Source organism: Carcharhinus amblyrhynchos, chromosome 5 (genome assembly GCF_965287045.1).
Source record: "Carcharhinus amblyrhynchos chromosome 5, sCarAmb.v2.hapA, whole genome shotgun sequence".
Classification (NCBI taxonomy): domain Eukaryota; kingdom Metazoa; phylum Chordata; class Chondrichthyes; order Carcharhiniformes; family Carcharhinidae; genus Carcharhinus; species Carcharhinus amblyrhynchos.
In genome coordinates this window covers 106242237-106268330 of record NC_137328.1, presented here as the reverse complement: position 1 = coordinate 106268330, position 26094 = coordinate 106242237, and the positions used below count along the sequence as shown (strand labels likewise).

Sequence of the window (26094 nt, the reverse complement as noted above, 5' to 3'; positions counted from 1 at the left end):
AAAAGGTGGATATTTTACCACTGAGAAACAGGAAGAAAAATTAATTGCTGGGAAGTGACTTCCGATTTTATTTTGTTCCAGAGGAGTGCTAGTAAGTTTGTTTTATAAAATCACAATTTACCACTCTCTCCTGAAGGCACTTACTCAAGTTGGGGTATGATTTCATGGTTCCATTGGGATGAATCCCCCAAGGAGTTGGACAGGGACGAGTTACTCTCCATGATAGAAACTAGCCAATGTCAAGGCAATTGAACTGTGTGAGGCATTATAACTGAACCCAAAACTGTCCTTATCTAACTTCCTCACAAGCTCACTTTCTCACACCATCATTGAACAGCAGTCAGCAGTGGGAACTTTAATTATTTTCCCCTTCTATAGCACAGTAAATAGAATTAAACACCTTTCTTGATCTCAATTTCCACTTTGGGAGTACACTTTGTGATGAAAAATCTAGCCAATAATTCTTAATGTGACTAACATTTTCTCTAAAGATTGAAATTTTGTGAACGAGAGCAGGTTTTTGAAGGCTGAAAAGGAACTGAAACACATTTTCAGTTCCAAATGAAACACATTTGGGTGGCACAGTAGCACAATGGTTAGCACTGCTACTTCACAGCTTGAGGGACCTGGGTTCGATTCCCGGCTTGGGTCACTGTTTGTGTGGAGTTTGCACATTCTCCTCGTATCTGCTCCAGTTTCCTCCCACAGTCCAGAGATGTGCAGGTTAGGTTGATTGGCCATGCTAAAAAAAGAATTGCCCTTAGTGGCCTGAGATGTATAGGTTAGAGGGATTAGTGGGTAAATATGTAGGGATATGGGGGTAGGGCCTGGTTGGGATTGTGGTCGGTGCAGACTCGATGGGTCGAGTGGCCACTTTCTGTACTGTAGGGATTCTAAGTTCTAAGTTATATTTAACATTATGACACCAATGTTAGGTAGCAGAGTGGTTAGCATTGCTGCCTCACAGCGCCAGGAACCCAGGTTCAATTCCGGCCTTTGGTGACCATCTGTGTGGGGTTTGTATGTACTCCTCGTGTCTGCATGGGTTTCCTCCAAGTGCTCCGGTTTCCAAGCACTTGCAGATCTGGTGGATTGGCCATTCTAAATTGCCCCTTAGTGACCCAAAATGTGTAGGTTAGATGGATTGGCCATGGTAAATGTGTGGGGTTACGGGGAAGGGGCCTCGGTAAGATACTCTTGTCAGTGTAGACTCAATGGGCCGAATGGCCTGCTTCTGCTCTGTAGGAATTCTATGATTCTATGATCAAAGACATACTTCAAGGGGACCCTCATATATCCAAGTGGCCTTATAATTGTTTAACTATGGAGACACAAGAATTAGGAGCACGGGTAGATTACATGGCCCGCTGAGCCATGTAGGAATATGGGGGTAGGGCCTGGGTGGGATTGTGGTGGGTGCAGACTCAATGGGCTGAATGGTCTCTTTCTGTACTGCAGGGTTTCTATGAACATTCTATGAGCCTGCTCTGCCATTCAACACAATCATAGCTAAAGATTGGTTTCAATTCCACTTTAATGCCTGCTCCCTATATTCTCTGATTACCTGAGGGACCAAACTTCTGTCAATTCCAAATATATTTGACATTGTAGCATCTACAACCCTCTGGGGCAGATAATTCCAAAGATTCACACCCTTTGAGCGAAGTAATTTATTCTCATCTCTGTCCTAAATTGTTGGCTCCTTATCCTGAGACTTGTTTTTGTAAATGCTCGAGATCCGAAATAAAAACTGAAAGTGCTGGAAAAACTCAGCAGGTCCTGCAGCATCTGTGAGAAGAGACACAAAGTTCACGTTTCAAGGCCAATAAGACTCTTCTTGAGAACTCATTTGGGGGACTACGAAGTTGGAGGTTGTGGAGAGAACATCTTCAGTGCAGGGGATGTCAGTGACAGTCATGGAAATAGTGGATTGATATTTGAGGATGGGGTTATGGTCCTGAAGGAGATAGGAAGAAGTGTCTGAGAGTTGACGTTCAGCATCCGCACTATCCTTGTCAGCAGGTTGATCACAAGGCCAGGGTTAGACCTGAGAGAATAGAGTGCAGCAAGCTCAGAGAGAAATAGAGCGGGTGAGGGAAGCAGAGAAATTGGTTTGGCCAATGTCATGCCAGCAGTTCTCAATAAAGAGATCAAGAGTAGGTAAGATGCCAGAGGGAGGGGCCCAGAAAAGCAGCTAATGTTCTGGAGACCCGGGGTCGAATCCCATCATGGGACATGTGGAATGTGGATCCAATAAAAATACCTGGAATTAAGAATCTGCTGATGACCATGAAACCATTGTCGATTGTTGGAAAAACCCATCTGGTTCACTAATGTCTTTTAGGGCAGGAAATCTGCCATCCTTACTTGATCTGGCCTACATGTGACTCCAGAGCCACAGCAATGTAGCTGACTCTCAACTGCCCTTGGGCAACTAGGGATGGGCAATAATTCCTGGCCAGCCAATGATGCCCATGTTCCATGAATTAATTAAAAGTAAGAAATAAAGTTAACATTATGAGTCCAATATGACTTCTTCAGTTCTGTCTTTTTAAAAACAAATTGCCACTTTAATGCTTCCCTTCCCAAATGTCTCACTCTCTGACCCTTCCACCCCAGAAAGCCCACCTTTCCGCTTGCCAACTCCCTCCTACTCAATGCCTCCTGCTTATTGACCCTCCTCCTCATTTTCTTCCTCCCATTCACAACTCCACCTATCTTCTTTGCTAATTCCCTCTCCCTTCCCACTCTTCTCCTGAGCCTCATTCATAGTAAGGGTTCAGGAGATGGGAGTGGTGAGTGAGAGGGAGCAGGAAGGGGAGTTAGGAAGGAATCAGCAACTCAGTAGCAGTGGCAATCTGGAGAGTTGGGAGAGGTGTTAAGTTGGAAGGGCGAGATAGGTGCTAAGTCAAAAGTTACTGACAGGATTTTTGGACCAGTTAAGTTCAAAGCAACAATAAATTTTAAATGTAAAATTACAGGTCAGAAACATAACCAACGCCCTTCCTTATTACATATTTTCTACAGGAAAGTGAGTTCCATTTACACATTTTTCTTTCGCATACTGGTTTTCAGAAGCATTTAGGAGTGCTGAACAACAAGCTGTACAATAAACAGGCTGCCATACAGTCTCTCTGCAAAAAAGATGCATCACTCTCTGATGAAGGGCACACTGAACATAACACCAAAAGTATTGAGAGCTGTTCAGCTATCTGGAACTGAGGAAATATCAAGCAACTAGCTGTTCTTGGAGATCACTCAGCAACAAATGCCTTCCTCTCAACACAGTGATCCACCACATGAAAGAAGAAGAGTCGACAGGATATTTTCTTATCTCTATCTCCTCACCTCCACCCTCCTGTGACTAGGCTTAAAGATTCCACAGAAGCAAAACCAACCAAGTTTTGTCAGCCATCATGCAAGTACAATCACACTCAGATACCTGAAGTTATGCCAGTCCGTAACTGCATACAAACATAATGTATGATGGCTTCATAAGATTAGTGAATGCACTTTTCTGTAAACAAAAGGATGCCAATTTGCACAAATCTAGAAGCATGAATTGAAAATCAGTTCTTTTTTATCAAGAAAGATATGCAGTTTTTTTTCTTTATTGCATAATAGATCTAGAAGAATATATGCACACCCCTTAAGCACAGACTTCTTGCAACTGTATTTTACCTATGATTCACAAAGAATCCTAAGCAATTCACTCCTTCAAAGAGGAGGAACTGATTTATTAGCTTGAGGGGCAGCACTCCACATCAAATATGCGAGAAGATAAGGACTGTACAATAAATAGCAAACAAGACCAAATCAGATCCCACAGATTTCACAGTGACCACCTGTCTGAACAACATTAGTAAACATTGTGAATTGACCAATCTTGTTAAAACTCTGTCTCCCTCCTGACAAATTTCAAACTTTTCACTATTGAAGATCAAGTTTCTGAATTCCCTCAAAGCCACTCCAACTCTGACTGCCTCAATGACTGCACACCTCCCAGGGTTTCAATCTAGTCTCTCAAGACTCCGTTCCTTTGAATTCCCAATCTGCACTCGAGCCTCTACTGACTGGTTTCTGCACTTTAATTGCCAGCTAGCTTCATTGGGTTGGCACTGCCCCTGGATTTCACAAAGCTCCAATCTCCCTATGTACATCAACCTGTAACAAATTAAAACAGAAAATGCTGTAAAAACACAGCAGGTCTGGCAGCATACGAGGAGAGAAAGAGGTAGAGTTAGCATTATAGCATTATTCAAAAGTTAATTCTGCTGTTTTCACTCCACAGATGGTGCCTAACATGTTGAGTTTTTCCAGCATTTGCTGGGTTTCTTCCAAATTGCCAGTATCTGTAGTATTTTGCTTTTACACCAAATATATTTGGCTCCAAGGGCTTCTTCAGAGCTTAACCCTTCCCAGCACAGAACCAGTGACCTTCTGCTACCTTCTCAGCTCTCCAGGACTTCACCTCAGCCCAATCTGCTGAGAGATATAGAACATAGAACACGATTGCACAAACAGGCCCTTTGGCCCACAAATTGCACTGATCATATCCCTACCTACTAGGCCTATCTATAACCCTCAATCCCATTAAATCCTATGTACTCATAAGTCTCTTAAAAGACCCCAACGAGTTCACCTCCACTACCGCTGATGGCAGCCAATTCCACTCACCCACCACCCTCAGTGAAAAACTTACCCCTGACATCTCCTCTGCACCTATTCCCCAGCACCTTAAACCTGTGTCCTCTCATAGCGACCCTATGCCCTGGGAAATAGCCTCTGAGAATCCACCCAATCAAAACCTCTCAACATCTTATAAACCTCTATCAGGTCACCTCTCATCCTTCGTCTCTCCAGGGAGAAAAGACCAAGCTCCCTCAACCTATTCTCATAAAGTGTTAGCGTGGATTGAGGACTGGTTATCTAACAGGAGTCATGATGTGGGTATGCCGGCGTTGGACTGGCGTAAACACAGTTAAAAAGTCTGACAACACCAGGTTTTAGTCCAACCTATTTATTTGATAATATACTCACAAGCTTTCGAGGGGACTGCCTCTTCGTCAGGTGAATGGAGAGTTCTGGCCTCAGACAGAGCATATAAAGCACAGACAGTTTAGAGATTACTGATTAAAATGCGAATCCTTACACCTAACCTGCTGTTCAAGACCTGAAGTGGCTGATAATGTGAGTGGAAGGAGGACTGATCAGTTTAAAGAGATGTGTATTGTCTCCAGACAGTACAGTAAGTGAGGTTTTGCAAACCCAGGCAAGTCACGGGGGTTACAGATAGTGCGACATGAACCCAAGATCCCTGTTGAGACCGTCCTCGTGTGCGGAACTTGGCTATCAGTCTCTGTTCAGCGACTCTGCGCTGTCGTGAAGGACACACGACAGCGCAGAGTCGCTGAACAGAGACTGATAGCCAAGTTCCGCACACGAGGACGGTCTCAACAGGGATCTTGGGTTCATGTCGCACTATCTGTAACCCCCGTGACTTGCCTGGGTTTGCAAAACCTCACTTACTGTACTGTCTGGAGACAATACACATCTCTTTAAACTGTGATCAGTGCTCCTTCCACTCACATTATCAGCCACTTCAGGTCTTGAACAGCAGGTTAGGTGTAAGGATTCGCATTTTAATCAGTAATCTCTAAACTGTCTGTGCTTTATATGCTCTGTCTGAGGCCAGAACTCTCCATTCACCTGACGAAGAGGCAGTCCCCTCGAAAGCTTGTGAGTATATTATCAAATAAATAGGTTGGACTAAAACCTGGTGTTGTCAGACTTTTTAACTATCTAACAGGAAGCAGAGAGTTGGAATCAATGGGTGCTTTTCTGGTTGGCAGTTGGTGACTAGTGGAGTGCCACAGGGATCGGTGCTGGGGCCTCAATTGCTTACCATATACATAGACGATCTGGAGGAGGGGCTGAGTGTGGGGTAACAAAATTTGCTGATGACACGAAGAATAGTGGAAAAGCACATTGCGTGGAGGACACGGAAAGTCAGCAGCGAGATCTGGATAGGCTGAGTGAGTGGATGAGGACCTGGCAGATGGGAGTATAACGTTTGCAAATATGAGGTTATCCACTTTGGTAGAAATAATAGTAGGAAGGAATATTATTTAAAGGGTGAAAAGCTGCAGCATGCTACTGTGCAGAGGGACCTGGTTGTCCTTGTGCACGAACTGCAAAAACGCAGTCTGCAGGTGCAGCAAGTGATCAAGAAGGCGACAGGGATGTTAGCCTTTATCGCGGGGGGGGGGATAGAATATAAAAGCAGGGAGGTCTTGCTGCAACTGTACAAGACACTGATGAGGCCGCAACTGGAATATTGTGTGCAGTTTTGGTCCCCTTATTTGCATAAGGATATACTGGCCTTGGAGGGAGTGCAGAGAAGGTTCACCAGGCTGATACCGGAGATGAGGGGGTTAGCTTATGAGGAGAGATTAAATAGACTGGACCTGTACTCGTTGGAGTTTAGAAGGCTGAGGGGGGATCTTATAGAGACTTACAAGATAATGAAGGGGCTAGATAGGGTAGAGGCAGAGGGATTCTTTCTGCTTAGAAAGGAAAACAGAACTAGAGGGCAAAGCCTCAAAATAAGTGGGGGGGCAGTTTAGAACGGAGTTGTGGAGGAACTTCTTCACTCAAAGGGTGGTGAATCTCTGGAATTCTCTGCCCATTGAAGTGGTGGAGGCTACCTCGTTGAATATATTTAAGTCACGGGTAGATAGATTTCTGATAGGCAAGGGAATTAAGGGTTCTGGGGAGAAAGCGGGAAAGTGCAACGGATCCACTTCAGATCAGCTATGATCTTAATGAATGGTGGGGCAGGCTCGAAGGGCTAGGTGGGCTACTCCTGCTCCTATTTCTTATGTTCTTATAAGGCATGCCACCCAATCCAGGCAACATCCTTGTAAATCTCCTCTGCACCCTTTCAATAGCTTCCTCATCTTTCTTGTAATGAGTCGACCAGAACTGCGCACAGTACTCCAAGTGGGGTCTGACAAGGGTCTTGTAAAGCTGCAGCATTTTCTCCTGACTCCTAAACTCAATCCCTCGATTAACGAAGGCTAGCATACCATACGCCTTCTTGACCACATCCTCCACCTGCGACGCCGATTTACCCCAAGGTCCTTCTGATCCTCTACACTGATAAGAGTCTTACTCTTGATATTATACTCCTTCATCCTATTGGACCTGCCAAAATGGACCACGACACATTTATCCGGGTTGAAGTCCATCTGCCACTTCTCCGCCCAGTCTTGCACCCTACCTATGTCTCGCTGCAACTTCTGACATCCCTCCAGACTATCCACAACACCACCAACCTTCGTGTCTTCAGCAAACATACCAACCCATGCCTCCACTTCCTCATCCAGGTCATTTATGAAAATTACAAACAGCAAGGGTCCCAGAACAGATCCTGGGGCACTCCACTGGTGACCAACCTCCATGCAGAAAAAAACCCATCCACAACCACTCTCTGCCTTCTGCAGGCAAGCCAGTTCTGGATCCACAAGGCAACAGCCCCTTGGATCCCATGCCCTCTCACTTTCTCAAGAAGTCTTGCATGGGGGACCTTATCGAACGCGTTGCTGAAGTCCATTTAAACCACATCCACCGTTCTTCCTTCGTCAAGGTGTTTAGTCACATTTTCAAAGAACTCAACCAGGTGGTTGAGTTATATCAAATGGCTTCTGGGTCTTCTCCTGATCCCTACTGTACAGAACCAGCTAACAGCAACACTTTTGCTGCCTAAAGCCTGCTAACAACAGCCATCTTCTTAAAATGGCCTTTTCCCCCAGCTGCAGAACATTCATGCCTCTTCACTCCCAGCAAACACAAAGATAAAGTGAAAACACCTTCTTAAGCTCGATCCATCTCCATAATGACGCAACCTTCCAATGTTCACTGAATGCTATTTAGACTAATTGCAGCTCTAACTCCCAAAACAAAGTAACCATCTGGTTGCATTTCTTTACAAGCAGGATAGACACCTCACTTCCAATTCTCCAGCTAAATAATCCCAGCTGCTTTTATGATTTGCCTTTCTAACCATTAACCACTTAGGTCAACACTACCGCAAACTTTTAAATATAGCAGCCTTCAAACTGCTTTAGTTGCATTTATCCCATTTTCTACAGACATACTTTGGTCTTTTCTGAAGGGGGCGATTTTCCAGCCCGATTTGCTACAATGCAAATCTCGTTATGGCCAGAAACTCTCGCAGGAGATCCATAATGGGATTTGTGCCAGGGAGCTCTGAGAATGAGATCTTCTCTGCCTCCTGCAGGTTCCTGTCCAGCAAGGGCATGAACTGATGACCAAGGATTTAAATATAGGGTTTGCTGTAAGTTCCCCCTCGCTGGTGTGACGAAACACGAGCCAAAAATGAAAACTAGTTATGATGCTGGGGGCTTGAAGTTGAGACCCTGGCACTGCCAACCAGGCAAGTTAGCTGTACCAGTGTGCTGAAGCAATGCCTTTAGGGGGCACCATTGGGGGCTTCCCTTTATGGGGGGTAGCCAACAAAGGTGAGGGGTGGGGGATGTCTGTATTGCGCGGGGGTGGTTTCTGATGCCCACATGCTAGCGATAATAGGGGAGAGGCATCTGGAGCTTCAGTTTTTAAAGGGCACTCTAACCTCTACGGAGCTGGGCTTGCCAAGGTCTTTAGGTCCTGCCCATCAGGCATAATGATGCAGAACATGCCCCTGATTCTTTGTAACAAAGTGTCAAATGGTTTGGAGAGAAATCCTGTCTGTCTCTCTGGGGAGAAACACGCTGGTTTTCAGAGGAACCTGACACATTTCAATTTTTTTTTTGAAAAATTCCGCTTTAAAACTTGCATCTAAAGTATTTCTATGATCGACGAACAAAGGTATTTGCAACACATTCCAGTTTCACTATATTTACCAATGTCGTGGGCGGCATTGCACATGATCCCACGGTCTCGCAATGAAGGACATCTCTTGGTTTTTTTCTGAGGCAACGGTTCACATGTTAACTTGAATCGATTTGTAGACTTCACCCTGCAATTTATTTCATTATTAGCATGCTGTAAACACAGAAGTCAATGGTTAAAAAAGGTTATTTATTGAAACTTATAAATTATCTTAGTATTAATTAAAATTACACTTTTCAACATTTGCCTGCATAATGCTATTAACTTTTCTTTAGAAATTCAATTTAGTTTTTAATTAAAATCTTTTAAAACTGGAAGTCTTGTTTACCAGTCCAAAGGTATGTAAGTTAGGTGGAGTAGCAATAGTAAATGTGCAGGTTTCGGAGATAGAGTAAGGGAGCGGGCCTGGGTAAAATACTCTTATTTGGAGAGTCGGTGTGGACTCAATGAGCTGAATGGCCTTCTGTAGAGGTTCTATGATTCTGACAGGCACACTGGATGCCATTGTGCCTATTACATGGATGTACAGGGCAATGAGACTAATTTTGCGGACAGACATTCTGCACTGAAGTGCTGCTGGAAGACCTTCATCATAGTATTAATTTGGACCATCTTTCAAACACTCTCATCAATAAATCTAAAACAGGCATTAGGTTCCTTGCATATGTTTGAAAAATATTCCAGTGGAATAGGAGCATTCTTTGACCTCCACTGTCCCCCAAATGCAGCCTTCTCCCAAAGTTTGGGTTTTTAAAATGGTGCCAATTTCTCCAAATAATATCACTGAGGCTGGCATTGGGCCTTCCTGAGGCTCACATGGGTTCCAGAACTTTGATCATGTGACACCTGGTTACACAACATTTATAACATCACTGCATTTATTTATGAAGATTAGGTCCCTTGTAGCTAAGTATTTATATCATTGTTTTCTGTTGTGCAATCAAGGCCCATTAATCTGGACAGCGAGGAGGGCAAAACTCTGGGAAGGGCAGAGGGAACTGCATGAAGGCTGGGCACGAGGGGTCAATTCACCCAATCCCCCTCTTTCATAGACCTGCTCATTTCAGAGATACAACCTTTTTTGAATTAGGGGCTAGATAGGGTAGAGGTAGAGAGATTCTTTCCGCTTAGAAAGGAAAACAGAACTAGAGGGCACAGCCTCAAAATAATAGGGGGGGCAGTTTAGAATGGAGTTGAAGAGGAACTTCTTCACTCAAAGGGTAGTGAATCTCTGGAATTCTGTGCCCATTGAAGTGGTGGAGGCTACTTCGTTGAATATATTTAAGTCACAGGTAGATAGATTTCTGATAGACAAGGGAATTAAGGGTATGGGAAGAAAGCGGGGAACCGGAACTGATCCACTTCAGATCAGCCGTGATCTTATTGAATGGTGGGGCAGGCTCAAAGGGCTAGATGGCCTACTCCTGCTCCTATGTCTTATGTTCTTATTTCCTGGATTGTGGACATCACTGGCTAGGCCACAATCCTTAATCTCTTCTTGAATCCCTACAGTCCATTATTTTTTATTCATTGGATGTGAATGTCACTGGTTGGGTCAGCATCTGTTACCCATTCCTTATTGTCCTTGAACTGAATGGCTTGCTAGGCCATTTCAGAGTACACATTGCTGTGGGTCTAGAGTCACACGTAGGCCAGAAAGGTATGCTGGTAAGTGTTCAAAAGGCTTTAATTAGATAAAGAGGCAGGTAATTATTTGATGAGTTTTAAAGATTTTATTCTTCTCTAAATGTGCACAATAGTTTAAACTTGTACTAAGGGAATATTTGGTGCATTAAATTTATGGCTTAACTTGTTAAAACTACTTGGTATGACCACAGATGACAGTTGAGTGATATTTCTAAACTTGAAACTGAATGAGATCAAAATAATACAATGAAGATGGAAGGGCAGGTGATGTTTTGAAGCCATAGCAAGTTGGATCTGGTGGAAACCAGCATGGTCCAAGGATGATTTGGAGCTCAAGGAACTTTGGCTTCAAGTTGATGACTTGGGAGTCTGAACTTTTGGACATTGTGAAGCATCAGGGAGGGGAAAAATTGCCTGGACATTTTGTTGCAGGAGGTAGTCAGATGCATCCCTAAGAGCTAAGTACTTCATATTCAATCCACGGTCAAGGTCAGGAGGGTGTGACTACAAGAGGTAGGCATAGGGACCCAGAAGATACCAATATCAGCGTTTACAATTGTCCATCAAGTTTGATGTTCCTGCAACTTGGTGTGGATGAGGGCACAGATTACAGGAGAAAGAGCAATTTGACAATGGCACTGTGGGACACGGAGCAATTCAAGTGGGGGGGGAATAAAAAGGAAAGTAGTTGTAATAAAAAATAGTATGGTTAAGGGGATAGATATTTGTTTTCTGCTGCCGAGAGCAAGAGTCCCTAAAATTTCTCTCATCCTCTCCCAGATTGTGTTTTTCTTCGTATTTTTCTCCATTTTTGTTTCTCTCCACCCACCCCCTCACAGTTTGCTTGTTCTCCCTCTCCGCCCAGTTTGTTTCCTTTCCCCTCTCCCCCAGTTTGTTTCTCTCCTTCCCTCCAGTCTGGTTTCCATCTTACTGCGATTCTCTTCATTTCTCTCCGGGTTTGTTTCTTTCTCTTCCCCAGTTGGTTTCTCTCCCCCAGTTTCTGTTTTGCTCTCTCCCTTCCCCCACTTTGTATTCATCAGTTTCTCCTTCCAGATTACATTTTTCTTCTCTCTCTCTCCAAGATTTTCTCCCTCTCCAGTTTCTGTTTATATTAATCTCTCTCCAGTTTGTGTTGCACACATGCAAACTACACAAAGACCATTTCTCCCAAGTCACCAACACCATCCCAGAATACTCCAACTGAAAGTGCGGGATCTGGATCCCTCGGCATGCTTTCCACGTACAGAGTGTATTTCAAATGTAAATATATACCTAAAGAATTTTCCACCCCTTTATGCATGAAGAAATAGAGGATCCTCCCTTCATTTCCCCATGGATTGTTTAAATCATTTTACCCAAGTTGCACATATTCCCTCATTCTGCCTTCTGTATCTTTCCATGGGAGGTTGAATAAAGATCGCTAAGTAGGAGTGAAAAGGGAACCAACAGACTTGACACAAAACATGTCCAATTAATCCAGAAATTCAGAAATGAACAAACATGACTGACTACTGGACTACGTAGTCAAAACACTGGAACTAAAATCAGAAATTATATTCAGAAATTACAAGGAGATTGAATCTTGAGTAATGTGCTCAGCCAAGACACAAGGGAAGCATTCAAGTGTTGGAGATAATGCAAAGGAGAACAAAGAAGTTGGTTCCTGAGATATGAGGAAAGATCAGAAAGCTGCCTGCCTAACAGATATCTGAGAGTTGCTTATATAAAGATATATAGAGAAATAAATCATGGAAAATTGATGCCATGTTTGAAAAAGGAGGTAGACAAAGGCAGGTGACTATAGGCCAGTTAGCTTAACTTCTGTAGTAGGGAAAATGCTTGAATCTATTATCAAGGAAGAAATAGCGAGACATCTGGATAATAAGTGTCCCATTGCTAAGACACAGCATGGGTTCATGAAGGGCAGGTCATGTTTGACTAATTTGGTGGAATTCTTTGAGGACATTATATGTGCAGTGGACAATGGGGAACCTGTGGATGTGGCATATCTGATTTCCAGAAGGCATCTGACAAGGTGCCGCACCAAAGACTGCTACGTAAAATAAAGATGAACAGTGTTTCGAGTAATGTATTAGCATGGATAGAGGATTGGTTAACTGACAGAAAGCAAAGAAGGGGATAGATGGGTGTTTTTCTGGTTGGCGATGAGTGACTCATGGTGTGCCTCAGGGATCAGTGTTGCAACCGCAATTGTTTACGATTTACATAGATGATTTGGAGTTGGGGACCAAGAGTAGTGTGTCAGAATTTGCAGATGACACTAAGTTGGATACAGGACCAAAGTGAGCAGAGGATGCTGAAAGTCTGCAAAGGGATATAGATAATGTAAGTGAGTGGCGAGGGTCTGGCAGATGGAGTACAATGTTCATAAATGTGAGATTATCCATTTTGGTAGGAACAACAGCAAAATGGACTATTATTTAAATGATAAAAAAATTGCAGCATGCTGCTGTGCAGAGGGATCTGGTGTCCTTGTGCAGAAATCTCAAAGAGTTGGTTTGCAGGTGCAGCAGGTAATTAAGAAGGCAAATGGAATTTTGTCCTTCATTGCTACAGGGATGAAGTTTAAAAATGCTGAGATTATGTCGCAGCTGTATAAAGTGCTGGTGAGGCCACACCTAGGAGTACTGTGTACAGTTTTGGTCTCCTTACTTGAGAAAGGATATACTGGCACTGGAGGGGGTGCAGAGGAGATTCACTAGATTGATTCCGGAGTTGACAGGATTGGCTTATGAGGAGAGACTGAGTAGACTGGGGCTATACTCATTGGAATTCTTATAGAAAGAGAATAGATAAGATAGAAGCAGGGAAGTTGTTTCCACTGGCAGGTGAAACTAGAACTAGGGGGCATAGCCTCAAAATAAGGGGAAGCAGATTTAGGACTGAGTTGAGGAGGTACTTCTTCACAAAGGGTTGTGAATCTGTGGAATTCCCTTCCCAGTGAAGCAGTTGAGACTACCTCATTGAATGTTTTTAAGGCAAGGATAGATAAATTTTTGAACAGTAAAGGAATTAAGGGTTACGGTGAGCAGGTGGGTAAGTGAAGTAGAGTCCACGAAAAGATTAACCATGGTCTTATTGAATGGCAGAGCAGACTCGAGGGGCCAGATGGCCTATTCCTGCTCCTAGTTCTTATGGAAAAATTTATACTGATAATTACTTTAAGCTTATTTCTGAGAGTAGGTCAAATAAGGAGTTAAAAACAAATAAAAGGTTGATTGATTACGATTGATAAGAAGTGATTGTTCTTTGTTTAGAGGGTGATCAACATTTTGAAGATTTGAAAGTGACAGGATAAGTCAATGTAGGTGTTAAAACAGAGTGCAGGAGGCTGGGCTTTATAAAGAAAAGCATAGAGTACAGAAGGGATTTGTGCTGCATTTTCATAAAGCACTTATTAGGCCTCACCTGGAGTACTGTGCCTAATTCTGGGTACCACACTTTAGGAAGAATGCAAAACGAGGCATTGGAGAACATGGAGATAGGAAGGCTGTGAAGACATCATCAAGAATGCAGAGGAGATGTATTAGAATTAAACTAGGATCAAGGCCTTAAGCTATTTGGAGAACCTAGGAAAGCTGGGATTGGTTTCCTTAGAACAGAGAAGTTAAGGACAGATTTCATAGATGTGTGCAAAATTATGAGAAGCTTTGCTGGAGTAATAAAGAGAATATGTTTCCATTAGTGGGTGGATCAGTAACAAGAAGACATACATTTACTGGTAAAAGAATCAGAGAGGAGAATTTTTATATACAGCAAGTTATGATCAACAATGCACTGCTTTGATAGGTTGGTGGAAACAGATTCAATAACTTTCACAAGAGCTGACCTACTCTCAGTTTAAAGTTTAAATATATGATGGAAAGAATATTCTTCTATGTTGTGAATTCTTTCTGTACTATGATATTCAGTACTTTGTGGCATTTCTCAGATGTTATAATGAGCTATATAAACATAAAATTGAGATGTGGCTCAAGGAGGAGATGGACAAATTTCTAGGAGTTTTTAATCAAAGGTCGAGAATACAAGTAACATGATTATTACATGATTATCTTTTTAAAGTACTCATTTTAAAGGATTGCAGTTTTCTTAATTTTCTTTCAAATCTTTACCTAACCTAGTATATAATTTGCTGTAGCATGTGGATTTTCAAACGAATGTACCTCAAGGCTAATGGAAAATACTCTGAATCGGTAGATTCCTGTTGCTGTATTGGTAGATTTATAAGGTTTACTTTGCTGAGCTAATAGCACATTGTTCCTGTTTACATACAGAGGTCTCCTGGAGTTTATCAATATTTGCAGATATTTCCCCATGCAGGAAAACACTACTTCAAATGAGAACATTTATTTCCTGTCAAAATTTTCTCCCATACTTTTTACTCTTTTAAATCTTCCCAGCTCAGTGATGGTTATCCTTATCTATAGATACATAATCAGTTCTTGTAGTCATGTTTAAGAACATAAGAAATAGGAGCAGGAGTAGGCCATCTAGCCCCTCGAGCCTGCCCCGCCATTCAATAAGATCATGGCTGATCTGTCGTGGCTCAGTTCCACATTCCCACCCTCTCCCCATAACCCTTAATCCCCTCGCCTATCAAAAACCTATCAACCCGCATCTTAAATATATTTAGCGAGGCAGCCTCCATCACTTCAACGGGCAGAGAATTCCAGAGATTCACCACCCTTTGAGTGAAGAAGTTCCTCCTCAACTCCGTTCTAAACCGCCCCCCCTTTATCTTGAGGCTGTGCCCTCTAGTCCTACTGTCCTTTCTGAGCAGGAAGAGCCTCTCCACCTCTATCCTATCCATCCCATTCATCATCTTATATGTCTCAATGAGATCTCCCCACACTCTTCTAAACTCTAATGAGTACAAGCCTAGTTTATTCAGCCTCTCCTCATAGTTCAACCCCCTCAACTCCGGTATCAGCCTAGTAAACCTCCTCTGCACTCCCTCCAAGGCCAAAATATCCTTGCAGAAGTGCGGCGACCAAAACTGCACACAGTACTCCAGCTGTGGCCTCACCAGTGCCTTGTACAGTTGCAGCCAGACCCCTACTTTTATATTCAATCCCCCTCGCTATGAAGGCCAGCATCCCATTCACCTTCCTGACCACCTGCTGCACCTGCAGGCTGGGTTTTTGTGACTCATGCACAAGGACCCCGAGGTTCCTCTGCACCGTCGCATGCTGCAGTTTTTCGCCATGTAAGTAATAGTCCTTAAGAATATAAGAACATAAGAAATAGGAGCAGGAGTAGGCCAACTAGCCCTTCGAGCCTGCCCCGCCATTCAATAAGATCATGGCTGATCTGTCGTGGCTCAGTTCCACATTCCTGCCCTCTCCCTACCACTATTCCTACCAAAGTGGACAACTTCACACTTGCCAACATTAAATTCCAAATGCCAGTTCCTGGCCCATTCGCCCAGACTATCTAGATCCTTCTATCTAGACTTTCCACACCCTCCGCACAATTTGCCGTTCCACCAATCTTGGTGTCATCAGCAAATTTCGACACCATACACTCGGTTCCCTCCTCCAGATCATCAATATAAATGGTAAATAGCTGAGGCCCCAGCACCGACCCCTGGGGCACTCCACTAGTCACCAACCGCCAATCCGAATAGCACCCACTGACCCCCACTCTCTGCCTCCTATTTGACAGCCAATCCCCTATCCACGCTAACACCCTACCCCCAACTCCATGCCCCCTAACCTTCTGTAATAACCTCTTGTGCGGCACCTTATCAAACGCCTTCTGAAAATCAAGAAAGGCCACATCCACCGGCTCTGCTCCATCCACCGCCCTAGACACATCCTCATAGAACTCCAATAAATTCGTCAGACACGACTTCCCCTTAACGAATCCGTGCTGCGTCTGCTCTATCAAACAATTCTCCTCAAGATGCCTCGCTATTTTCTCCTTGATCACGGATTCCAACATTTTACCTACAACAGACGTTAAACTAACTGGCCTATAATTCCCTGCCACCCTTCTTAAACAACGGCATAACATTAGCCGTTTTCCAATCTTCTGGCACTTCCCCGGAATCCGGCGACGTTTGGAAAATAATCACTATCACCTCTGCCATTTCTTTCAGAACCCTTGGATGCATTCCATCCGGTCCTGGGGACTTGTCCACAATCAGTCCCTCCAGTCTTTCGAGCACTGCCTCTCTAGTACAATAATGTCATTCAGGCCCTCCAGTCCTACCACCTTTCCATCGCTAACACCCGGCAAATTATTCACGTCCTCCTCCGTGAAGACCGAAACAAAAAAGTTATTCAAGGCCTCAGCCATTTCCCCGTCCCCTACCACTAAGTCCCCCCTCTCATTCTCTAAGGGTCCAACGTTCACCCTAGTCAGCCTCTTCCTTTTTATATATTTATAAAAACTCTTATTATCCTTTTTTAAATTAAGCGCTAGCCCAGCTTCATAGTTTATCCTACCCTTCTTTATCAACTTCTTTGTCATTCTTTGTTGATATTTAAACCTCTCCCAATCCTCTTCTCACCCACTACTCTTAGCTACTCTAAACGCATCCGCTTTTAATTTAACACTTTCCTTTACCTCCTTCGTTATCCACAGCTGATTATCTCTCCTCGTACGATCCCTTTTAACCATCGGAATAAATTTCTGCTGAGCACCAAGAAAGATCTCCTTAAAGATCCTCCACTGTTCCTCAGCAGACCTACCTTCCAATGCGCTCCCCCAATCAACATTCGCCAATTCCTCTCTCATCCTATCGTACACCCCTCTGTTCGAACAAAGGACACATGTCCAGGAACTCACTTTCTCCTCGTCCATCTGCATCAGAAACTCCACCATACAATGATCACTCTTCCCAAGAGGATCCTTCACCACAAGGTCCCTAATTCTACCTGCCTCATTACATAACACCAGATCCAAGATAGCTCGCTCCCTCGTCGGCGCCAACACACACTGTTCAAGGAAACTATCCCGGCAGCATTCCAAGAACTCTTCCTCAAGCCCACCGCATTCAACATGGGTCGACCAATCAATATGTAGATTGAAATCCCCCATAATTATCTAGCTGCACTGATGGGGAGGAAAATTCACAAGAGGAGAAATTTTCCAATGAGCATTTAGTTATCCAGTGGTAACTTTAGGAATGTCTATGGCTCATTTTCAATTAATTATTCAGAACATATTATAGTCCAAACAATTTAGAAATATAATGATAGATGTAATAAATAAGCTAAATAATAGCTCAAACGTTTGGGATAAAATTTAAAGCAGCTCACTGTGGAAATTAAGTGTCTCCTAGTTTACGCACAAAGTCCAAAGAACAATCAGCCGAAGCATATCAATGCTATTCAACATCATTGGTCTAATATTTTTTACTTCAAATGTTAATTAAACGTTTAAAAAATATTAATTGCTCTATGTAGGTAAACTACATACTGGGCTAATCACATATATGGACTGAGTAAAGATTTGAAAGAAAATTAAGAAATCTGCAATCCTTTAAAATAAGTACTTTAAAAAGATAATCATGTAATAATCATGTTACTTGTGTTCTCTTCAGAAAGATTAATATTGATTTATTCTTCTACGCTATGACAACTTTCATTTCGTTGTTACGTGTATAAAGATAAGCACTAACTTTGTGTAGAGATATAAATGAGTTTATCCCATACTTGTTAAAAAAAACCCCACAGGCTGCAATCAGTAAGGATAGGCAATAACACTTCCTCCATGATTATCCTCAACCAGTGCCCCACAAGACTGTGGCCTCAACCCCTTACTATACTCCTTATACACTTATGACTGTGTGGCCAATCCCCTTCAACTCGATTTTCAAATTTGTTGATGACAGCACCTTAGTGGGTCGGATCTCAAATAACGATGAGACGGAGTACAGGAAAGTGATAGAGAATCTTGTGAATTAGTGCGACGATAATAATCTCTCCCTCAACATCAGTACAATGAAGGGGACAGTCATCAACTTCAGAAAGTGTAATGGAGAACATTCCCCTGTCTACATCAACAGGGATGAAGTGGAAATGGTCGATAGTTTCAAGTTTCTAGGTGTCCACATCACCGACAACTTGTTCTGGTCCCTCCACGCCGACGCTATAGTTAAGAAAACCCACCAAAGCCCCTACTTTCTAAGGAGACTAAGAAAATTTGGTATGTCCACCACGACTCCCATCAAGTTTTACAGAAGCACCATAGAAAGCATTCATTCTGCTTGTATCACAGCTTGGTATGGCTGCTGCTCTGTCCAAGACCACAAGAAACTACAAAGGGTCATGAATGAAGGCCAGTTCATCACGCAAACCAGCTTCCCATTCATTGAGTCTGTCTACGGTTCCCACTGACTTGAAAAAGCAGGCAGCATAATCAACGACCCCGCGCTCCACGGACATACTCTCTTCCACCTTCTTCTGTACCAGCTGACTCAAGAACAGCTTATTCCCTGCTGCCATCAGACTTTTGAATGGATTAACTTATATTAAGTTGATCATTATCTACACCCTGGCTATGACTGTAACAATATATTCTACGCCCTCTCCTTTCCTTCTTTATGTAAGGTATGCTTTGTCCGTAAAAAACAATACTTTCAATTGTATACCAATACATGTGACAATAATAAATCAAGTCAAAATATAAAGCAAAGGACATAACTAGTTTAAGATGGCCACCTGGTTTTGGAGTGTGTAAAACTTACTGAGGATGAATTTTCTTTTTTCCTTCCATACAGCACAGGTGTGCTTAGTCAGACAGATACTGTTTGACAGATGTGAACAGCATCCACTTGTGGACCATTCAACCTGAAAATGAGATTGGGAGTAAAGTCTTAAAACTATTAGGTTTCATTTCACTCAGTTCAAAAGCTATAGGCGTCATTCAAGAAATAAAATCTTACACAGCAATTTTCACAACCTCAGGACATTCCAAAGTACTTCATTATAGTCAGTTTTAAAGCAATGCAGGAAATATGGCAGCCAATTTGATGCAGGAAAGTCCTACAAATGGCAGTGTAATAAAGACCATTATGTTTGAATAATGTTGGTTGAAGGTCAAGTATTGACCAGGGCATGAAAGATAACAACCTACTCTTCTTCAAATGGTTCCATGGAAGATTTAAGTCTGCTTAAGAAGGCAGGTGGGACCTTGGTTTAACACCTCATCCAAAAGACAGCAAACTCTACAGTGCAATATTGCACTAGAGTGTCCCATCTAAATTTTTGCTCTCAGGTCTCTGGAATGAAACAAGCACAATGTCTGTGAGAACAAAGCTTGCAGGAACGGAGAGGGAAAGAGTGAATTTAACTCTTCAGAAAGCTAATGCCAAAAATATCATGGTCCAGTGGCTAAAAGATTCTAATTTACATTAATGTTATTTGACCAAAAGGCAGTTTTAAAGATAAAGTCAGTTTACAGTTTACATGAGTTTGTAATTCATATGAACATGCATACGTGTGAACATACGAATTAGGAGCAGCAATGGGCCACTCAGACATTTACTATGATTTTAAAAAGTGAATTTCTTTCATGGAATGTGGGTATTGTCAGAAGAGCCAGTATTTATTGCCTATCCCTAATTGCCATTGAACTGAGTGGCTTGCCTCACCATTTCAGAGATAATTTAAGAGTCAATCACATTGCCATAGATCTAGAATCACATGTAAGTCAGCTCAATTAAGAATGGCAAAGGATATTAGTGAACTAGATGGTTTTTTTTAAAACAACAATCGACAATAGTTTTATTGTTGCCATTCAACTTTTAAGTCTAGATTTTTATTGAATTCAAACCTCACCAAGTGCTATGGTGGGATTCAAACCCTGGGTCCCTACAGCAATGTCCTGGGTCTCTGGATTACAAGTCCAGTGATAATACTACTATGCCATCATCTCATAGCTGATCTGATTGTAACCTCAACATTCCAATTTATTGCTGATAACCTTTTACCCCCTTGCTAATCAAGCATCTATCTTCCTCTGCCATAAAAATATTCAAATACGCTGCTTAAACTGCCTTGTGAGGACGAGAGTTCCAAAGACTGTCAACCCTCAAAGAAAAAAAATCTTCCTCATCTCTGCCCTAAATGGATAATCATGATGTGGGTATGCCGGCGTTGGACTGGCGTAAACACAGTAAAAAGTCTGACAACACCAGGTTTTAGTCCAACCTATTTATTTGATAATATAAATATAATATAAATAATATAAATAAAATAAATATAATAAATATAATATAAAGGGGCTAACCCCGAAAGCTTGTGAGTATGTTATCAAATAAATAGGTTGGACTAAAACCTGGTGTTGTCAGACTTTTTACTAAATGGATAACCCCTTTTTTTTTAAATATTGACCTCTGGCACTAGATTCTCCCACAAGAGGGAACATCCTCTCCAGAGAGTGTTTAGATGTTGAGCTTAGCTTGAGTACAGCATATTGAGAAAGTCATCTTCCACAGTGAATTAGTGAGAAATAAAATAAAGCAGGCATTAACATTTCAGGATGCTGCAAATCATAAAGAATGTAGTTTTTCCAGCAACTCCTGGTTCATAAGGCACAAGGTTCACTTATGAAGAATGTTTGCCAGAATCCAATTATGAAATTATACCATATTGATGCCTGGCAACATAAATATATATATAGTATATAAAATATCAGCCATTGCATAGTGTGAGCATTCTTCTCTCCAAATCAGGCTGTGGGATTTGAGTAAATAATCCAGGCTGACACTTGTTGCAGTAACGAAAGTTGCTGCATTGTTGAAAGTGCTCTTTTGAGGACATGTTCAACCAAAAGCCTTTAAGAACAGTGGAGTTTTTATGTCTTAATCAATAATTGCATTCAATTAACATCACAAAAACATATTATCTAAGCCATTTGCTGCATGGACTTGCTGTTAGTGTTTGTTTTTATTCATTTAGGGGTGTGCGTGTTACTGGCTGGGCCAGTCAGCATTTATTGCCCATCCCTACCTACCCTTGAACTGAGTGGCTTGCTAGGCCATTTCAGAGGGCATTCAAGAGTCAACCACATTTAGACCAGATCAGACAAGGGTGGCAAAAGAGAAAATGCTGGAAAATCTCAGCAGTTCTGGCGTCCATGCATGCCAGAGCTGCTGAGATTTTCCAGCATTTTCTCTTTTGGTTTCAGATTCCAGCATTCACAGTAATCTGCTTTTATTTAGATAAGTATGGCTGATTTTCTTCCCTAAAAGGGCATTAGTGTACCAGATGGGTTTTTACAGCAATCAACAGTGGTTTCATTAGATTTTTACTGAATTCAAATTTCACCATCTGAGTATGGAACCTGGGTTCTCAGGGCAGTACCCTCAGTCTCTGGATTACTAGTCCAGTGACAATACCACTGCACTACCATGTCCCCCATAACTAAATAACTATTATTCCCTACATTACAATAATGCACTTCAAAAAGTACTCAACAAGCTGTAAAATACTTCAGGATACCCTGATATCCCGAAAGGTGCTATATAAGTCATTTTTGAATCCTTCTCCATACGTTCTATGGAAGTCATCAAGAGACAAACAAAAAGGGCAGAATTGATTCTAAAAATCTTTACAGATGTTAAAAGTTTAAAATAAGATACACGATTTTTCAAGTATAATGGATACAGTGAATGTTTTGATATCCATAGTACAACAATGGAAAGACTGTACTAAAATGGAGGATGAGGATACCTACATTATGTTGTAAAATTCGGGCAGTTAACAACGATCACCTGCACTGCTGTCTAAATCATCAGATGTCCCAAAATGCTTTACAACTTAAGTGCTTTTTAAAAGTGCAGTTTTAGTGCAAGACACAGAACAACCAATTTGCGCACAGCAAGCTCCCACAAACAGCAACACGATAACGGCAGGATAATCTGTTTGTGTTGTTGATTGGGAGATAAATTTTGGCCAGAGCACTATATATGCGGATTCCAAATTATTTATTTGTCCTACGTACGTTATTATTTATTTCATATACATGCATTTTTTGCATAAAATGTATTATTTTGAATAAAGTAAATTTTCCGTATGTTAACATACAATTTTATATTCGTACGTGGCACTTTCTATACATTAATATGTTGCTTCACCACATCTTCGTTGTCGGTGCTGAGGCGCGGCTGCAGCTGTTGACACCAGGCCCGATTCCCCCACTTGCACTGGGCGCCTCGCACCAACCCCTGCCAGCCTCTTGCTTGACTATCTTCCCGCTGTGGTCATCGGGCTGGTTGCTATGGAGACCACCAAGCGCTGCCTGCTGTTGCTAGGCTGCCCGGAAGTCCGCCCTTTTGTTTCATCCCCGGCGCAACATGATTATACCGCCCCTACTGTGGTGAGCGCAAATGTTCCGAGATTTCTTCCAATGTAGGGAGGAAATTATTTCAGTTGTGATTTGCTGTTACCCAGAAAACTCTCATCGCCCCGAACTGTGCTTTGTGTTCATTTGTTTTAAACAGTTGATTGAATAAATAATTAGGCCTTTGATCTGATAATGAATTGAACTTGCTCCTGTAGAAGGAGGGAGAAGTAACTTGGCCTACATCATTGTCTGCTTCTCAGCTGTGGCGAAGACCGAGGATGCTGCTGAATGTAGAACTGTCTGGAACAGCCTAGCAAGTCCAACAGATTTATTTGGTTCTGATGAAGGAGCAGCACTCTGAAAGCTCATGTTTCCAAATAAACCTGTTGGACTTTAACGTGGTGTTGTGAGACTTCTTACTGCTTTAGAGCAAAGTAACTACTTCTGAAGTTCCTGCATCTTCCCAAGAACTAATTGTATCAAAATCATTGAACCATAGAAACCCTAGAGTACAGGAGGCCATTGAACCCATCGAGTCTGTACTGACCATAATTGCACCCAAGCTCTATTCCCGTAACACCATACATTACCCTGCTAATTATCTTGACACTCGGATCAATTTAACACAGCCAATCCCTTTAAATCACACATCTTCGGACTGTAGGAGGAAACCAGAGCTTCCACAGGAAACCCACCCAGATACAGGGAGAATGTGCAAACTCCACACAGACAGTGACCAAGGCCAGAATTGAATCTGGGTCCCTGGCACTGTGAAGCAGCAGTGCTAACTACTATGTCACCATGCTGCCCACTGTATTAGGGCCTTCTGTCTGTATCTGGACTTCCTGTTGCTATCTTCTACCTACACTTTTGGCATGTTCTATACAAGCACATTTTAAGCAAATTTGATCAAATAAACATAGTGAAATGATTTTAATATTAACAATGAAAATGTCTTCAACCACCTTCCGTCTCAAATACTCTAGATTAAAACAGCTTTAACTACTTTTCTAGATAATGCAACAAAAAATTTTTAAAAATCAAATCTGGTTCTTTTGCCAGCACCTTAATCTGGTTTCCTCTAATTAAGAATCATCCTGTCAGTTGAAACAGTTCACGATTTCTAGTTAAGCAAAAAGCCATTTGGAATTTACAGCAGAATATTTGGAAGATGGTCCACTATAAAAATAAGAATCCGAATATCTACAAAAAATGTTAACAGACTGTGTAAAAGTGTCTAGAACGGATCAAGTGATCTATTAAATTTAAAGCATTCAAATGTGAAATATTATACATTAGGTCTTTCAAGGTAAGGTAGACCAATCAGATCACAAAACATCAACTTGAATGAAAAATAAATTCATTTAATAAAAGTAGACTACAGTTTGTAGTAATCTACAAATTGCTCGGTGTACATGTGCATAGCTCCCTGGAAGTTGGCACCCAGGTTGATAAGGTTGTTATGAAGGCGTACGGTGTATTAGCTTTTACTGGTAGATTGAATTTCGGAGCCGTGAGGTCATGTTGCAACTGTACAAAACTCTGGTGCGGCCGCACTTGGAGTATTGCGTACAGTTCTGGTCACCGCATTACAAGAAAGATGTGGAGGCATTGGAAAGGGTGCAGAGGAGGTTTACCAGGATGTTGCCTGGTATGGTGGGAAGGCTTATGAGGAAAGGCTGAGGGACTTGAGGTTATTTTCATTAGAGAGAAGGAGGTTACGAGGTGACCTAATTGAGGCATACAAGATGATCAGAGGGTTAGATAGTGGATTAGAGGGTGGATAGTGAGAGCCTTTTTCTTCGGATGGTGATGGCTAACACGAGGGGACATAGCTTTAAATTAAGGGGTGGTAGTTATATGACGGATGTCAGAGGAAGGTTCTTTACTCAGAGGATAGTAAGGGCGTGAAATGCCCTGCCTGCAGCAGTTGTGGACTTGCCAACTTTAAGGGCGTTCAAATGGTCAGTGGATAGGCATTTGGATAACATTGGAATAGTTTAGGTTACAGGGTCATTAGATTGGTTCCACTGGTCGGCGCAACATCAAGGGCCGAAGGGCCTGTACTGCACTGTAATGTTCTATGTTCTAGTTGTAAAACAGATGCTTAAATTGTCTATTGGACACTAGGCAGATATCATTTCAGTAGTACAAAGAACAAACTTACATTTTGTTTCAGCGCTGACAACCTGGTTGGGATTCCTCAAAATATCTAAATCGAGTGAAGTAAACTCCAAATGTTGTTAGTTACATTTTGTCGGGTAACACAGTAGTCAATGTACGCATCGCCTAATTGCACAAAAGGCAATGAAATAAAATTATTGGACTATTTGTTTTAGTGATTATGTCTGAAGGATAAATTTTAGCCAGGATACTGGGAGAACCCTTCCATCCCTATTTCACATGCATTGGAGATAGTAGGCCTCAGTTTAATATATTTAACAATACAGCACTCCCTCAGTGCATTAAATCCCAAGATGGTACTGGAATAGGTGAGCAGGAGCGAAGTGCAGTTTAGATGTGTGGGTTAGGCTGATTGGCCATACGAAATTGCCACCTTAGTGTTGGGAGACAAGCAGGGTAAATACATTGTGTAACAGAGATAGGGCCTGGGTGGGATTATTGTCGATGCAGACTCACTGGGCCAAATAGCCTTCTTTACTGCAGGGATTCTATGATTTTAAGTGATTAAATCTCTAAGTTAGCCTTAAAAACTATGTTTCAAATTAAACAGTAAAATATCAAGTTTTACTTCCTTCTGTAAAGATGCAGCGTTCTTGAACATAAATACCTGCATCTTAAAATCATTTTACACCACACTAGTATATCCGATATGATTTTATTTAAAGAGTTTTACTAACCAAGATCTCTTCAGCCACCTCAACTTCTGTCTCAATCAATCTATTTGGAAACATCTTTTACTACGTACCTAGATAATTAGCATTTTATTTATTCTGGTGTACGTTGATTATTGGACCAAACCTGCTGAAGGTACTTTTGCAATGGCTAAATACAAATATATCAACATTAATTGTTGCCTCCACCTTAATAAATTCTTTGAATTCATAGATCTGACATTTAATTAAAAAGCAGACAGATCAATAAACACATCTGGAAATTACTAAATAAATAGTAAATGTCAAACCTGTAAAGGAGCATTTTTACAGTTTGATTACACTGCATATAAAGCTGTTCAAAGCAATAAAGTAGTGAACA

General features: G+C 41.9%; 1 protein-coding gene across 1 annotated transcript in view; it reads right to left on the bottom strand.

The window, feature by feature from the left end:
• Nucleotides 1-9034, bottom strand: part of lrp2bp (LRP2 binding protein) — a 43687-nt gene extending 34653 nt beyond the window's left edge. Inside the window, exon 1 of the mRNA XM_080189398.1 lies at nucleotides 8925-9034. Within this exon, the coding sequence (XP_080045524.1) occupies nucleotides 8925-8949 (25 nt within the window). The 5' untranslated portion in view covers nucleotides 8950-9034. The remainder of the gene's footprint in view (nucleotides 1-8924) is intronic.
• Nucleotides 9035-26094: the final 17060 nt, after the last annotated feature.